Below are 18,252 nucleotides of genomic sequence, written 5' to 3'. Positions count from 1 at the left end.
ACGGATAAGAAAAACGTTTATAAATATTTATAATGTGCGAGCACCTGACCAGATCAAGTGCGAAAAAACAGGCGCACGCTCGTACGCACTTTGCTCCACTGCCGGGCGGGCAGTGTGTAATAATAATAATTTTCGCGGATTATTTGTTGCACGAAACCGGCGACGGGCAAGCGCGTAATAAGCGCCTCGCGACGCAAGCAATCAACGTTTATCGCGGCCAGATCAACATCGCATTTTTTCGCCATCGATTCGGTAACACAGTCCAAGTTTTAACTTAAACAGACTCTACCTTACAGTGGGTCTTAAAATGAAATACGTCCAGTTGCAATGGGCGCGAGTTGCTACACGCCGGCGGAAGGTGTTCGAAATGTCATATTTAATGACGTTCCGCGCGCGCTGCCACCTTACAATTGCGAATTTAAATAAACATAAAAACAACAATTGACACAGCGGATAAGTGGGCGCGCTGCGTTTACGCGGCGGTGCGTGCACGTCGCGATAAATCGTCGCACACAAAGGGCGAGGCGAAAATGAGGTCTAATTAAAGGGCAATTTTCGTGCGAGCGTGATCTCGTTATTCCGGAGAGATAACGTAACGTATGCAAATCGATAGGCGATTCATTACTTTTCGAGGTTAAGAGCGGTGAGGATGCCTTCAGAGAAAACCGCAAATGTCATTACCACCCAAGAGAATTATATTTAACTAACTGGCCGACAGACGTTGTTCAGTATACACGTTTAATTTGGAAAATCTCAAATCTGAGAATATTTGACAGTGCGATTGCAGCGCCGTCTGCCGGATTCAATGTAAAACAGTTCAAGATCAAAAATGTTCAGCTGCGTTAGTTGTTGTTTGTTATCACAACCACTTTGTGTCGCGTGTGAAGAAGCACTCACAAATTTAGAAATATACGATTAAACAAAGAAATCTGTGGACAAAATTGTGAATCTACATCATTCCGGGACTCCCATTGAACACACACAACAAATTTTATCAAAATCGGCCCAGCCGTTTAGGAGTTCAACGACATACACACGAAAAGAAGATGCCTACATAAAGATAAGTTTAGAATTGTTTCGATATATGACATTTTAAAGTTGCTATTGCCGAAAAGTAACAATACGATTTGAGAGTCCCTTATTTTTGATTGAATGTACCGTACCCTAAAAACGATTTAATAACATAGGTCCACTTTCCTTTACACAATCATGAAGTAATTGTTAATTGCACTTTTCCCCCCTTGGCAGCTTTCATGTTTTCAATTTTCATGACACCTTATATAAAATTATAAAAATTGCATGGAAAAAAATGTGTGCAATTATCCGGATGTGCTGCGCGTTTGGCTCGTGCCTCGCTGGTGCGCGAGCGTAACCGAAGACGCATTGCCGCGCGCGCGCCTCGACATTTAATATCCTCGCATGCGAGCGTGGCCGATTATGCGTGATTATGAATTTTTGCGTGCTTCCGACGTGGACGTCGACGCGGCCGGATCGCACGCAGATGCGCGTTGCGCGCCCATATTCGTCGTCGGTCATCGTGGTCGCTGCTGGGACATGTGCCACGCGAGCACCTCATCTCGTGTGCATGCCTTATTATTTCATTAAGCTCGTATGAAAATGTGCCAATGCGTGCGCGCGATCGGCATGTGGAGCGCGCGTGTAAATCATTCGCGACGAAGGTGGACGCACAATGATTTTCATCCATCATTTTTAATTTTAAGAGTTAATTAGTGGCAATAAAATGCCTAAATATAGAAATATTAAATTTAGGTCAACACTGCGCAATACACACGAATAATTTGCACCTAAAATCAAGAGTATAGACTTATTTGTTAAGCGTAAATATTAAAAACTAGATTTTAATGTTTTAGTTACATTTGTCTAGCATTTGGAAGCACAAACCAGTAAAAGTAAAACCAAATCATGGATTTCGTTTGTCTGGGTTGTCCTGCGCCCGTTGCACACCTGTACCTGCATGAATGCGGCGCGCGCGCGCGACACTGGCAGGTGCGAATGCCCGCGTGCTGTCTTCTCCTCTCGCGCGCGCCTCGTAAACATATAGGAAGTAGATTCACTTTCCTTCCGAACCTTTGCACTCGAACACACACTGGCACCCTTGTTGGTCGTTGCATACCTCGGTCTCGCACTCGTAATCCAATTCGAATCGAAATTGAACGCGCAAAGCGCGGCAGAAAAAAATATTGCGCGCACAGAAGGCACAATAAACGAACAATGCCCGTAAAACGAATTAGCGCCAATTTCAGCGGGCCGCGGAGAGTTATTATCGCTTCGCCGTTTCCCATTATGCGCACGTCGCATTTTTCTTCGAGACCAACAAGTCGGCAGCGAGCGAGCTTCTTTTGACCTAATTATTTTTATTGCGCGCATGCGACCGATTATAATTTATACGTCTTTGAGAAACAAGAATTCTACAGAAAATTAAAACATATCGTATTCAACTAAATCGTTAATGTGACGTGCTTTTCTTTAATTTAATCGGGTACAGACGGGTGTTCTAGTCTGTTGGAACTTACCCAGTAAAACAGTCAATTCAGGAGACTTTGTAGTATAAAAAATTGTAATATTTACTTCTTTGTTCCTCCTTTGGAGCCCTCATGTCCAATGCCCACAGATTGCACGCTTGCACTTTCAATTTTTTCCCTTATTTATTTTGTTTTGGACGTTGGCAACCAGCAGTGAAATATTTTTTTCTACCAAGCCGCAAACCGTCCGCTACCGACCGCAACCAGGATGGCAATCACATCGCCGTCATCTTTGCATGCGGTGTCATTCCGACTCGTGCCTGTATAATATGTACGCGCATTGCACATCGGGCGCATAAAATGTACCGACTTGAGTAAGAAATTTGCCAGACGATTGAGCGTCATGTGTGCAATGACTGCGGACACGCAAAAACTTGTGTATTTTTTCGGTATTTGGTTTGCGTATATGTAAAATTGTAAAATTGAGGGGGTTGCAATTAAATTTGCATATTGCGCGCAACGTCAATTATATAATGCCCAGTATCTTGCTAAGTTAGACATCTTTAGATAGTTCAATTACAGCGTGCTTATGCAAATGTATTCAACGCGTTAATGCCTCAAAAGCGCGGCAGGGAACATAACTATTGATGTTTTTACTTCTGAAACATCTAAAAAAGCTCCGAGCTGCCGAAAAGATTCCAAACAATTTTTAAAATTACTAGTTGCTTTTTACTTAAATTACTAAACACTTCAAACGTGTAATTAACCGCAACAGAAAATGAAATACAAACGATTAAACCCAAAAAATGCGTCCATTTGAGCGTAGAAATGCAGAACATCTGGAATGCTTGCAGAAGTCGAAATTAGCAATCTAAAAATAAAAACACAAACTATAATCATGTTAAGTAATTCATCAATTGACAACTATCGACAATTTCTTCGTGAATAGCAATCTATTGGGGTTTTCATGAAGAAGAAGAACATTCTCTATAAATCTTGATGTTAAAGCTTCTATCCGTCTATCTCGTGCAAAGTTTGAACTTTCCTGAAGATACAAAAACTAGCAAAAAACTCGTTTTCCAAGTCAAGCCGCTGCGTTAATCGCTGTGTGTGTCACGTCGTAATTTCGATTTGAATTTTTAATAAACCGCAATCACGCTTGCAGTCCGTATACGACGACGCTCTACATGCGAGCGACATGTTCGAAAGTCATGAGAATCTCAAATATAAATTGTCTGAGTTATATGATAGCGCGTGTGCCTATAAGTAAGTAAGTAGGCAATTTGTGATTATGGAAAAACGGCTTTTTATCGCTTCGGTAAATAATACCATTATGCTCGACGCTTGTCGAGCGTTGTCTTTTTGTGCAGCATAAAATTGCTTGCGAATCTAAAACTAGTCACGTTTTGCTTTACAAATCACTTCTTGGGTGTTCTGTGAAGATCTTGTTTTCATGTATAAGAGGATAAAATATATAACAAAAATACAAAAAATAGAATATCTCAAATTGTTAATATTAAGGATCTTAGTGAGAGAAATTGTTTCATCAGTCGAAGATGGGAAAGGACAATTAAGAGTAAATTTATTTATACTGATTATACTGATTATAAAGTGTGGAAATGAATATAAATACTGAGTTTGTACTTGGGGCGACATCTTTACTCGCACATCTACACTTAACAAATTTAACAGGATTCCTTAAAACCTGGTTACGAAATGTACAAAAAAAGATTATGTGTTTTAAAACATAAATTGAATTGATATCAAAGAAAACATAATTTTACTAAGCAAAGTGATTTCAAAAAATCTAATATTTTAGGAATGCAAAGCAATTAAAAGGTTTTTAACTCAAGTTAATATTCCTCGAAACATACTCTTTAATAAAATACAGAATTTTTGAAAATCTAACGAAAAGAGATATTTTAACTAAGTATTTTTCTTTATTTCGTCAAGATTTAAGAATTAAAAAATGATTGAACTCCCAACACAACATACGTAATTATAAATTCTCCAAATAGGTCTGCGCATCAAAATCTTCTTCCACCTCTCGAACTTTTTTCTGAAACAATGAATAAAGACATCAATATAAGCTGTCTAAGTTTAATGTGATTCCATTCATAATTCTAACATAAATAATGCGTATTAATACTAGCAGCTGGGAGCATTTTTGAGAAGTGGACTCACGGCATATGCTTCCTCCATCAGTCGAGCTATATTTTTCTTAAAATTATCAATGAATTCCGAAGTAGTCGCTGTACCACCAATATCTTTTGTTTTTACTAAATCATCTTCAATGGACTTCCTTAGAGCTTCCCCCAAAAGCTCAGCTCGTGTTCGAAATCCCAAATGATGCAACAATTGCATTCCAGCATTAATAAACGCCGTTGGATTTGCAAGATTCAGTCCTTGTAAACTTTTAGCGCGACATCGACAAGCAGGTTCAAACACTGCGCAGTTTGAACCGTAGTTTCCTGCTGAAGTCAATCCAGAACCACCAATTAATCCACAAATAATACTTGTTATAATGTTGCCGTATAGATTGGGACAAAGAAGCATATCAAACTGATATGGATTTTGCACAAGTTTGCAAGCTGCATTGTCAATTATAAGTTCTTCCATTTCAATATTGTTTCTTTTTCCTAGATCAAAGCATACGTCTCTAAACAATCCGTCAGTTAGTTTTTGAACATTTGCTTTGTGAATCACAGTAATTTTCTTCCTTCCATGATTCTTAGCGTATTCCATTGCATATTCCGCAGTTAATAACACCATCTTCCGAGAAACAACTTTTAATGAGTTTACCACACCTTTGATAGTTTCATGCTCTAACATAGCATATTCTCCTTCAGTGTTCTGCCTCACCAGGACAATATCCACATCCGGAAATTTGCAATTTACGCCTTTAAACGTCTGAAATCTAGTGATGTACGCAAACAAATTCAATTTTTTTCTTAGTTCCACATTAGGTGAGTCAAATATTAACTGCTTTTGATTATACCACCGCTCCATATGACCTTTGATAGCGCACTGATTCCTACGCGCTGAATGAACAATATAATCGATATCAGTAGGATCATCAAAGTCAATTACTTCAAAGTCTATCGGAGCGCATATCATGTAGAAGATGTCCCTAATGTGTGCCATTATCTCTTTACCGATACCATCGCCAGGGATCATAGTAACTATGTATCTCCCGCCATATTTTGCAACCGGGAGTGTTTCTTCAAGTTTGTAACGAGCGGTGACATAGGTGGTGGTTACTTCGGGTGGAGCATGAATGTTTTTAAAACCGCGCTTGTTGTCATAATTTAAGGCACGGGATATTAGCATACGTTTAAATTTAGACAGCATAATTTTGAAAATTTTATATATTTCACGAAAATGTTGGACAACTAAATGATTGAGACAGTTAAAATCTGTCAAATTCTAATTTACTTGTATATTATATAATGATTTGGGGTTTTTGCGGATTTTTGGGTTAATGGTACAGGTAATTAAACGGTAATTTACTACTTAGTTAGATCAGTCGCCTATTCAGTCATTTAAATCTTTTATATATTTATTAAAATTACATTTAAACACGCTTTGTATAAACTATAATGAAAGTTTCATGATAAAACGCATATAAATCGATTTGACTTTCGTTTGAATTTAAGGTGGCGGCCTAACGGACGGTACACAAAACATTTATGTTACGTATTTCCTTACTAGAGGGCGCAATAAGTTCATCAGCAAGTTTACCGCGTAACATTAGTTTAAATTATCTTGTACAGATGGCACACTATGTGATTCAAAGAGAATAAAACGATTGTAAATTCCAAGTCAGTTTTGTTTTGATGATTGTTTACAACCGGTTGCTTTATATAATGTGAACAAATGCTACGGATATTCAATATTTGACATACTACGTCACCGTCATAAACATGTTTGCGGTGAAATGCATCTATTTCATATAATAGTAATTTACTTCTTCACAAACAAATGTTGTTGCTATTGGAGCCAGCGAGGAGGTGGAAGGCACGCTAGGAACGCAAGAAGGTACATGACCTTTGTTAATCGTCTCTTGCGTGCAGAGCCGATGCGCGCCAAACCAGACGTTCGCAAAGACGCGTAGTAAACAACCATAAATATTAACAGTCCGCTGCGTTCATTTTCGGAGTAAGTTTTATGCTGCTGCGTGGAATTTGCACAATAAACAATTTTGTTACAAAGAATAACATTGTATACTGTAATAATTTTGTCGGTTGTCCTTGACCAGTGTAAACAAAGTGAAAATTGGTGTAGTGTTGATGTGGACCCAATCACAACGAATGTTTATAACTAGAGATAAACCGAACAGGTGAGCTAAGTTGTTAAATTACATTTTAATACTTTGATATTAACATTTTTAAGTATACTGTTTTGTGCGGTTTGAAATCGTGTAGTTCACACGAGAGAAAAGTTCACATGCTTCATTTTTTTTTAAATTTTCTTGGTTCTCACAGCGTGCGTTTACTATGAGACATATTTTTGTACACTCGTCGGTTTATTATTGTTGAATCTTGCATATTGTACACTTTGTTGCTAAAAGCAAGCGCAGCGTGCGCGAACATTTCCCGTTCGCTCAATCAGACCGGTACGACGGCAACCTGTGCCTGTCGTGCCAAATACGCAGACGGTCTCGATCGGTTCGCGTAGAAAGCGTTATTTCGCCGCCATTCATTTCAACTTTCGTGCGCCGGTGGATTACCGGCATAACGGATTCACGGATTCGTTTCAAGGTTGCACGCTGCACGTTAATAAACTGAGACGGATGTGTGCGCGCGCTTAAACGGAGATCTCTCCGGAGTTGTTTGATTTGTATTAAGAATGCAATCATTCTTCATCTGCTGGACAACATCATGAAAATAGGAAAATAATTACTCCTAGACTAGACAAGTAAGCAACACGAACACTAGATGCAATTTGTTTACAGTTTAAGGTTTAATTCATCTTCAAGGATGTTTGTTTTGATCGTTTTTCTAACTGTGTAACAGTACATCTGTTGTATGATTGAAATTGAACGATTTCGCGCGATATGATGAATGATTTATTTTGCAATTTGCCGGCAGCACAACCGGACATTGTTTTAATAACGAACATTTCCGCTATTTACTCTCTGCAGTTTATCCGTTTCCGGTTCCGGTTGTATCGAGTCTTCACTTGATTGCAATATTGCATCAATTTGTTTATAATTTACTTGATGCATCTTATGATTATTTTTCTTTGTTGCTATTGAATCGCTTGCTTTGTTATTATTGATTCGCCGCGTAATTACACATGCGTTCAATTTGAATTCGTAGAAAAAGCAATCACAATTAAATTTACGTTCACTCCACTACAAATGATTGTGAAATAATTAAACTAATGTTTAACACAATTGTAATATTGTGATTGTAGGAATCGACTTGTGACTTCGCGAGCGTGACATCATTAATATAAAATCAACATTAATTGCGTTTGAGAATCGCCGCAAACATGTGATTTGTTGGGTTATTAATAATGTAAACACGCGCTTTTTATGCTGCTAATGACATGGAATCGCCGCGAATGCGCCATTGCTGTTTATGGTTACGCAAGTTACACACTTTTACGACTTTTTATGAAATTAATTACGAAAATGGTATTAAAAAACTGTTTTTGCATCTTAATATGTTAGAACCAGTTTATATCGGTTATATTTATACGAAAACTGATACTATAACAAATTATAAAATACATAAAAATTAAAATTATTGCAGTATTGCAGTATTGCTTTACTTTTCAATAAACTCTATTTCCCATTTGAATCGATATCAATTTGACTTAACGACCACGTTAAATCCACATAAAATCACAATAGAATGTGAGAATGATGCAAATTCCCAATGAATTTACATAGATGACGTCGCTTTTCCGGCAGCTCTTCAGCAAATCGCCCACGACGATGCACAACAGGCACAACAGTATAATAATAGACGATGGCTCAACAAGCGCCCAAGACTAGATTCTAATGCCGGCTCATGGCTGGATTATAGATCGGAATCGGCGCCGATGCGCTCGATTCCACAGATCTTGATACCGGCAGTCTTTGCATCTTAAATTAGATCAATTTGTCTGTTGTCGTCATCGTCTGCGCTCATCCTTGTGCTGCGCTCGCATACACGAAACAAGACTCAAAGCGAAAGCAACTGTTAGCCCATGTTACAATTCACGACATGTTTTTATATTGCGCGATCATTTAAATATTTATAAATATCTTCATAAATTAAAAGCCGTTTAGCTTTAAACTAATAAATAACGATAATTGGGTTCTTGGAAAACAATGTTTTCGCCTTTGTTTGAAAATCAATTAAATACAACTTGCAGTGTAGTTAGGTAGTGCCTACACATATTAGTTATTGTTTTGTGTGTGTATTTTTAAGCAATAAAAGGTAATTGTAAACATAAAGTTGAATGAAACAAGCGCAAAGGAAGTCGGAGTTTCCCGAGTACACACACAATGCAGATGCTCTGCTCGCCCACACATGTCGCCGTGTGCTGGTTTGTTTTCTTTGCTTAACGCAGATGTTATTGCTTTCATTTAAATTGTACTTAGAGGCAACACACCTTTCAGTATTCATTTATTTGCAAATCACTTTATTCGCAAAATAAACTTACTGTAACATCAAATGAAGTATTAACTTATAAAAATATAAATTTACCAGTAAGTTTTTATTAAATACACGTGAAAATTAATTTTTTTATTAGCAAATGCGATTACCGGTTGTTTGCTTACAAGCTGGGTACACTACGTGTTTCAGCCTTCGCCATTCGTGCCTGATGCACATATTTAGTGATTGCTTTAAATTTCGTACCGTCCTCGTTTTGCGAGCGCGAGGCGGTACGACTATACATAGTAATGAGCGCACACATCGCGCGCCTCGCGTACGGCACTCGTACTTTTGCACCGACGTCCGTTGTCGTCGTCGTCGTCGCCGTAGTCGTCGCGGACGCCGTCAATGAACGCGAGAGCCGTTCATTCATTCATGCCTGCGCTCGGCGCGCGCGCGCGCACGCTCACCGTGCGAATGTGTTCGCGCCGAACGTGTCGGTGTGCAATGTTGTGTCTCGCCGGCCGACACAAACATACACCAACACGCGTGCAGTGCAAGACACGACAAATCATCACCGCAGCATCTCAAGTACACACAATAATGCCGCCCTGCTGCTACAGCACAAATTTTATATTCCTACTCGAGACTTGAGGCTATTCAGGATAAACGCGCAGTCGTAAAATTTGTGACTTGAAGGATAAAGGGTATCGGCCGAATTACATTTTTTACCTAAAAACAAAATTACTGGTCAAACTGGCAGGAAGTTATTACTTTTTTTATAATTTTATGTCGTTGGCTTTAATTTCTATTTTAATTATTGCGCGGGCATCTTGCAGTGCAATTGATACTTGGAACATGATGGGAAAACGTATTAAATTTAAATTTTTCGCGTGGGTTGGATAGCAATCATTTCGTTGCTTAATACGCGCTCAGAGCTAGTAACCTAATATTCTCTATAGGGTGGGTTGTTTAAACGGCTGCAATTAATCAGAATTATTTCTCCTACAAAAATCAAATTGCCCAAGCAATATGCAACCAAATGAACAGAATTTTAATTTTTTTGATTTATTGTAAGAAAATTGTTGTTATTTGAAATTTTCTTATTCGATTATCTTTAAGTCTTGCGAAGTAACTTTCAGTGTCGTTTTTAATTAGTTTCAAAAGTTTATTCGGCATCAAATAAAAAGTTGACGCGAATATCGAAGGGTGGCAAAGTTTTCAGATTAATTTCTTGCCGGATGTGAGATATGCGCTTAGAATTCGAACTTCCTGGTCTTCCTGGTGTTCTAAGTTGAACGGAACGAACGATTGGGAAACTAAGAAAGGCCCCGACGAACCGGATGCGAAATTGGGAAATTCCTGCATTATTTGCGCGCGTTCATAATTGGAAAATTGAATTTTCATTCTTCTATGAAGTGTCATTGTATTATTAATACAAAAATAAAACCTGTTCATTTATCTAAATAAATATTGTTCAATTGAGCAATAAAAATCCCAAGTAGTAATCTCAGGCAATTAAAATCTCGTCAAGTATACAACGATTTTTTCACACACCCATGCATTTCCGATTGCCACATCGTTTGGCCGCGAGCGCTCTCGTCTCGCTTTTCTCGCACGAGTCAACGCGCCTATTAATGCTCCTCGGAATAGTAAAAAAAAGTCAACGTAATACTACCACTGCACTGCAGGATACGTGGCTAGGTGTATAAGTGTGTGGGTAGGTGTAGCTGTAACACATACAGCCAGGCATCGTACGCGAATTCTCGCGTATCCTGCGCCGCTGCGGCCCTGCTGTTGCTTCGGCGCTTCGATTTTACATCCTCGCGGCGTGGCGTGGCGCGCTGCAGGAGGGTATCGAACCCCGTACGGGCGCCGAGCACGCCGCAATGTTTTGGGTCGAAAATCGCGCGCGCGCTCTATCGAACGCCTGCGCGCTCCGCACGCCGGCAGGAAAGAGCGGGAGAGAAAAGGCGGGCGGGCGCGTTTCGATCCGTCGCGTTTCTGTACTCAGTTCTCGAACGCCAGCGAGCCGCCGCGATCGAGCGCACCTTGCTTGCATCCTGCGAGAACCGTGCGCGCGAACCGCCTTTGTTATTGTTGTGCCGCGCGGGGAGATAATTTTCAAAAGCGAGGTGTTACGACACGCGAGTGAATAAATAAATAAATACTTCTCACCTACTTAGCGCACGATAACAAGTTGAATATAGTGCATCGCCAAGTTCACGCCGCTGACAAACACAACAGGACGAAATACACATTTGTGTAATATTCAAGTGTTTTCATGTTTATCTCTAATATTAAAATAAAATATTGACGCATGTGAGTGCAGATGGGAATGTAAACAAACAACACACAGAAAATAATTTTGTCCCCGAAGGACAAACTTATTCGTATGACTTTATAATCCTAACCTAACGTAATTACATTTTATTCGTATTTAAATAAATTAGTGTATAAGGTGTGTAGAAATAAAACAATGCCACTCCTTGTAAGGATCAACCGCAATTAAGGATTAGGGATTAATTTCGACAGGATTACGGCATAAGGATTACTAATACGCCGCACTGTCCTAAGGTCGCGACGTTGTAACGCCGTAACGTTGCAACCAATCGATAGCAGGATACGAGGACACCACGCAGGATACTACAAGTAAGTTTCGCGCAATTTCACCGTTTTTGGCTCCTGCGGTATTGTATTACGATTTAAATTCATTCATCTTTATAAAAGATCCTCTTTCTTTTCGTTTGTTAATCTTCAGCCTCAGGGGGCTAAGGATCAGGATCTGGTTGCATTTTTATTGCTTTATTCTTCACCCTCTTCTTTATACTCATTTAATTACTCTTATAATTTCTTAGCATGGCAAAAATAAAATAACAAAATTGACTTATCAGTAAGCAGTTTATCTGAAAACTGTCAATATCCTGTTTTGATCGTTTGTGTGTTTTGATAGATTTCAATCAGAAAATACAGTTTTTAACTCTTCGTGTCGGAATTAAACTTTTGCGCAATAGCGAGTCCACTTTGCGTGTGGCTCGGATGTGTTGTTTCTCGCCGACTATCTGTTGTGTCTGTCCGCTATTTGAATTAATTAAATTGTTTATTTTGTAACATTCGTCAAGGTCTCATCGCCAGCGTCGCGCGATTGTAAGTCCTTATGTTGTCTAAGCCGTAGTTGCGGTTTTCTCTACGTCGTGCGAAACGCAACTAAAACTAGTCGTGCGTCTATAACTTGTAATCTTTCAACGCGTTCGAATTTATCAACATCTGCGTACGCAAAATATGCCGGCTGCAAAAGCATACAATTTAATCAGTTTCCACGTTGTAATATTCAAAACATAAAATTCTTACTTTATAATTAAGTATTCTATAGAATATGTGTTGATTTCTATGCATGCGTTTTTGACATTTGGGGAAATATAATGAATTCAAATGTTTTTCCTGTTTGTTCTATTATTTTCGTTCTTTAATACCATATTCACGTGCCAGAGGTAAATATTTAAAGGCATTAACGTCGAATTGCTCAATAAACTCGAACTTTCAAATGTGTTTTCCCCAGCATCAGTTAGCTACCAAAGCAACTGAGTCATCGGTACAACTTCCTCGAGCAAAATACACTGCACGTCATGTTTCCGCGAATTCTCGATGCACAATCCATGTAAAGTCTTTTTTGGTGAGTTAACAGGCCAAGCAATAATGCTTTACACAATGTACCGCGAATGGCAAATCACACCTATAGATTTTATTCAATAAAAGTATATTGTGACTGTTATCAAGTCAGGCAAAGATTAATCACGGTGTTTCACACGCGTTTCACCACAGCACTCGAACAACCGAGTAAATATCTATTCTGCCTAGTCACTAGTCAAACAAATAGATTTATTAAGTTTAAGTTAGGCAAACAACGCGTTAGTGTGATACAAATTTTGGCGAATTATATGTGACGAAATGTTTTGAAATGATAACAAGTTGAAGAGGTTTTTATTCGTGTTAATTACTCAATTAAAGCGTGTCAGGAAGTTGCCGCACAGAAAGAATACTGCGGCCGCTGACGGATATTAAAGACATGAAAAATAGCTATTTTTAATTGCGGGCGCAATGACGAGGAGAAATGCAGGATGAGGCGGTTGGTCGTTTAATAATAATTCCCGCCGCACGAGAGAGAGAGTTTGCTCACTGCCGAAAATATGCGTTCGGTGTGTTTTTTTACGAGGGAGGAAATGCACACATAGCTTTTCGCCGGTAATTAAGCTCCAGCCAGCTAACGGACGATTAATTTTCTATTTAAAGGCTAATTATTTACGTAATTAGTGTCGAATCATCAGCAAACATACTTTTCGTATTCATCAAATGAAAATTTAATTCTAATAAGATAGCGTTTGCTACTTGTCCATCTGTTTGTAACTTTTACGTTCGTTTAGTCGTTTTAGTTGTTTGTTGAACTTGTTCGACGATTCCTCGCCACATATTAAATAATAACCGGCGACGTGACGCAATTCGTCGCGCGTCGGCACGGTGGGAAAGGAAAGGAAAAGTTTTCAACCTTCGATTTAAATGTTCGATTCGATACGAAAACAAGTTCACGTTTAACGAACTGCCAATCACAGATAATTCAGAATCAAATATTTTGAATTACCGAATATCATAGGCTTAACATAAACTTAAATAAATGTTTACCGTGCTTAAAATTACATCTCCCGAAACGATTATTTGGATTATTTTAAAATTTTCACATGTACTAAAACCTAGGTGGCATTATTGCACAATATTGGAAGATAGGTAAGCACTGTAGTTTAAGTCTGGTTCAAAACACCCGACGCGCCACATTAACTTTTATTGCAAGATGTATTTAACGTGCGCGGAAAACGCAAACGTATGCACCGCACTTGCACTAGGAATTGTGCTCGCATTCGTGCGTTCATAATGTCACAGGCACGCACAGTTGAACAAAAACCATAAAATCTGAGAGCCAACAGTACCAATGTCAGTATCACCAGTCGTTCAAGGAGCAAAGAGAGGCTTTCAATTCGCGCTGCTGTACGTATGTTCATGTTCAAGTTGAATTTTATTGTTACGTTTACATATTTCATAACGCTCGTCGTGGAAACGTCAAGGAAATGGTTTCAAGTTTAAGTTTACCATTTTTCACCTGTGAATTACACTAAAAATACATTTTTGTAATAATTCCTCAGATTAAACATTATTTTAAAGGAAAAAAATAATACAAAGTTTAAATTGAAATTCTGATTACTTTTCCGTAACAATTCTTTTGTGCGCTAAGTAAAACAGAAACGTTGAAACATTAAACCACTAAAGTTAATTAAAAATGTAAATAACTTTACAGGATTTCCATGAGAAATCTATTTCGTTGCATGCCTGATGAGAAAAACTAATTAGCGAAAGGACGCAGTAGGTAACACAGCGATGTCACAGCGATTGGAAAATTGAAAATGCAAATCGTGCGATTTCGAGCAGCTCCCACAATTCCTAACGTCCTTAACATTAACATTGAATGTTTGCCTTGCCGGCAATCGTCTGTCGACGTCATCAGCTCACTGATATTGACAATGAAAATGCAAGTAAATTTACGTGTGCGCATAAAAGTTGTTTTGCGCAACCTTTACGTGCGTGGCTCGTGTGGGATTTTTAATGTCTTATCGCGGAATTGTACGTCGTTACGTCCAGATTTATGGACATATGACGTAGTGGGTATGGCCCAGGTATTCACAAAGAAAAAACAAAATCAAAAAATTTAAATTAAAAAACTTAATTTAATCGCAAATTAACTGAAAATTATATTCGTCTTAAATGCCTGGAGTTACAATTAAACGCTAAGAGTGTATTCCAGAAACAAATAAATTAATTTCGGGCGATTACGTGCGCGCCGATGACGCTGAATGACGCAAATCGAGTTTACGTCCGCAATCGAGTTCTGATTGCGAATTGTTCGGCGGCCCGACGCCGAAACAATTATTTATGCACCAACATAAATAACTGCATGCCGCATGCACTGCGATGCGCTGTTAAATTATAATCATTAATAAATAGCGCGTTTGCCTGCATTGTTGCTAATTAAATAATTAAGGCAGCACACCACTGGCACCAACCGAATGACGCGAATAATGGGCATGCAATTAAGGTCATTACCGCTTCGCATGCTAATTTTGAGCGTAATGTGCAGGATTAAACGCGTATTACCATGGATAATCCAAGTATCTGCAAAATTTTCACATTTATATTAATTATCTGTTTATTTATTTAATTTTATATAGAATTTAATGACGATTGGGTGATGTGCAAGTTTCGGGTCATGACCTATTTTCATTATTAATAGACTTTGATATTTCATTCATTCATATAGGCTATAATTAATAATGCTGATATTTTTGATAATATTTTTGTTCTGTGGATGATATTGTTGTAAATTTCATGTTATTTTATCTTACGGCTTGTTTGTTCAATTACAAACGCACTTTGGCGCAGCGGCGTTATTTACGTTTCGTTTGGTGCTGGAAAAACATTCATTTATGCATGACCTGAATGTTTGTAACGACTCGCCTAGCTCGCTGGCATTGCAGTTGCACAAGCTGTGCAGTCACAGAGAGAATTCTCGGCGACACCGCCACATATTCTCATAACACCATGAGCCTGTCTAATATCGGAGAACAAGTATAAAATTGGTTTCAAAATTTTAAATTTTACGGTTTTTTTTTAGCGTGAATCACGAAAAATCAAGTTTTTTTTTTCAAGTAGTGATTAGATGTGAGATTGTGAATGAAACTACAGTATACTACGCGCGCTTTGGTTGTGTAGTTAAAAGCTCTCCACATAAGGCGTTGCAGGCACGGAATGCAACAACAACAACAAACGTACGCGCTCAATGAAATGTGAATGAACCTCGGAGGTGCGCTTCAAACTGTACTCGCACTTGTGTCGTGTACTCGTGCTCGTAATTGTGCTCTCATAGTATTAAGCCTAGTTTCATAAAAAAACACAACAGTTCAAGTGGATTCATACGAATTAAAGGAGTTAATCAAACAGACTTTATTTCATTCATGGTGTTTTACCTAAACTAGTGAATGAATTGTTATGAGCAAAAAATAATTAATTAACTAATTAGTAAAATTAATTACCTGTTAACTACACGTCAAAAACCAACAGGTAAAGTTTCAACACTGAATTCGCCAAACATTTCATCACTAATTGTCTGTCGGTAGACTTGTTTGAGGTTTGTTCATGTCCATTGACCTTTTTCCGCGTTGTTAGTCTTAAATTAATTCCCTGAGTGTGCAAATATTGGTACATTGTGCGAATTGTAAAGTGAAATTTCGGATTCCCAAAATTAATGCACCGTTGACGTCGTCGCAGGAATATAACTCTGCTACGGTTGTTTGCCTGCGGTTGTGAGAGAAAAAAACCGCACGAACCGGAACCGACCAAACATACTTTTACTTTGTGTTCAATTTTTTTCTTCTTTCTAGTAGTGTCTATGGTCGCGTCCGCGTTCGTGTTTCGCGCACATTCATCCATTCAGCAGAAAGAATTCGCCGTCTCCGGCGGTCGTAATTCGTTAATGATTACTGTGTGGTTCAGCTAGGCGTCCCACTTTTCGCTAATGATCGCAAATTGCAAAATCCGCGATGCGAATCACGAAGCGAATAAAATCATAAACGACAATCGCCGATTAACAATCGATGGCAAACAATCGCTGATCATCGGACAAACAATAGCTTTCCACTTTGGAGAAAATGCCATAAAGCCTGAATGGGCTGCTTGCTTGCTTTCTTCTCGATTGAGAAGCGTAGGAGGAAGGGAATTGAAGACTAGAAGGAGGAAATGTCATGCCGTAAAGGCCGTAGGAAAGTCAAGTCAAGTCTATAATCTAAGGCATCTAAGCGGACTGAACGGTCAGTGCCCGATGAATGAATATCGACCAACGAGCGCATCCAATCGGAAATGAAGCGATTGTCTTGATTTTCCGTGAAGATGAAAATGAAGATTTCTTTTCTCTTTGATTTATTCGCGCGAATGTCTCTTTATGTACATAATGTTTATAGTCATATCGAGTTATCTAAAATTGCCAGCGTGAATTATGTGTTTTTATCGCTTGCATCGTCGTCGACGTTGAGAGATGAAGAGGAATGCGACATTCTTGTAACGAAGTCTTGGAAATTCCATTGATATTTGCATTTATTGCTTGTGTATCTTAGCTTTTCGTCGATATCTGAAGCTGTTCGTCATTCAGCGTCGTTTTTCTTGCGTTTCTCGCATTCTCAGCTGCAGGCATGCGCACATTTATCAGTCGAATGCTTTTGAAAGTATTTCGCAGTTATCTTGCTGTGAATAACTTATTGATAACGCAAAAATTGCTTAGAATACTATAATATAACATAGATGTTTAGTTTTAGCAATTTATTACTAACAAACGGCTGGAAACATGCTTACGATATTTGCTTTATAAGATTTGTTTGCAAAATAACAGGAAAACTATTATAATAATAAGAAGAGAGGAAAAAACTTAGGATTCGGTTATGTTTGTTGATATAATTGTGACATTGTATACACTTTTGCATATTTTGCACCGCGGTAGATACAGGCACATAGCAATGCAAAAATGTCACGAATTACACGAATTTCAACTTTGAAATTTCAAATTTGAATTATTTTTGTATGAATGAAGTTTGGTTTCATTAGAAAAATGTATGAGGTGCTATGATGCATAATTTGCATGAATTTCTCGAAAGATATCTCTTTAAAAATAATTCATACATGCAATAATTACGGTAACACCCTTTAATTTTATTTTTAGTAAATTATTCCTGTGCGAAGCCAGGACTGAATGCTATTATAAAATGTTTTCCTATAAAATCTACATTGTATGTAAACGATTACTTACGTTGCATTTGCATCAATTGTGATTCAAAGATGATAAACATGATGATGTTTTCGTCGTAAGTATTTTGTTTGATCATACAACGGACATGCCTATATATATCTGTCCGCGTGATCTATCAACTTTCTATTTTTCGCCGCCGGCAAAAATAGCTCGCACGCACGCACATGTATGCGAGCGCAGTACGAACATTCCGAACTAATGATACATGCACGCGAGATGTGTCTCAGCATCTCAGCATCGCGCAGTGCGGCGTGACGTGACGCGCAATGCACTTAAACAACAG

The 18,252-nt window shown here is 38.5% G+C and overlaps 2 protein-coding genes across 2 annotated transcripts in view; one reads left to right on the top strand and one right to left on the bottom strand.

Annotated features, from left to right (window-relative positions):
* Positions 1-4,403: 4,403 nt before the first annotated feature.
* LOC135795548 (isocitrate dehydrogenase [NAD] subunit gamma, mitochondrial-like) lies at positions 4,404-5,919 on the bottom strand. The gene is made up of 2 exons (XM_065307256.1): positions 4,668-5,919; positions 4,404-4,542 (listed from the first exon to the last, which is right to left on the bottom strand). Exons 1-2 carry the CDS (start codon positions 5,832-5,834, stop codon positions 4,483-4,485), a joined length of 1,227 nt encoding a protein of 408 aa, XP_065163328.1. The 5' UTR covers positions 5,835-5,919; the 3' UTR covers positions 4,404-4,482.
* Positions 5,920-11,091: 5,172 nt separating this feature from the next.
* LOC135795235 (guanylate cyclase 2G-like) overlaps positions 11,092-18,252 on the top strand; it is a 58,847-nt gene continuing 51,686 nt past the window's right edge. The window contains exon 1 of the mRNA XM_065306834.1: positions 11,092-11,725. The gene's annotated coding sequence lies outside the window, so the exon portion shown is untranslated. The remainder of the gene's footprint in view (positions 11,726-18,252) is intronic.

Source organism: Atheta coriaria, unplaced genomic scaffold (genome assembly GCF_025399875.1).
Source record: "Atheta coriaria isolate IRGN ID8LTWV9N9 unplaced genomic scaffold, Caltech_Dcor_3.1 hic_scaffold_7_pilon, whole genome shotgun sequence".
NCBI classification, from domain to species: domain Eukaryota; kingdom Metazoa; phylum Arthropoda; class Insecta; order Coleoptera; family Staphylinidae; genus Dalotia; species Dalotia coriaria.
Note: the sequence above shows the minus strand (reverse complement) of the source record. Positions and strands in the feature narration are given on the sequence as shown.

Excerpts from the sequence above, each read along its gene's own strand:
- LOC135795548 (XM_065307256.1), bottom strand. The coding sequence starts at position 5,834 with ATGCTGTCTAAATTTAAACGTATGCTAATATCCCGTGCCTTAAATTAT. Across the intron at positions 4,543-4,667 it reads TGATGGAGGAAGCATATGCC|AAAAAAGTTCGAGAGGTGGA; the intron begins GTGAGTCCACTT and ends TCATTGTTTCAG.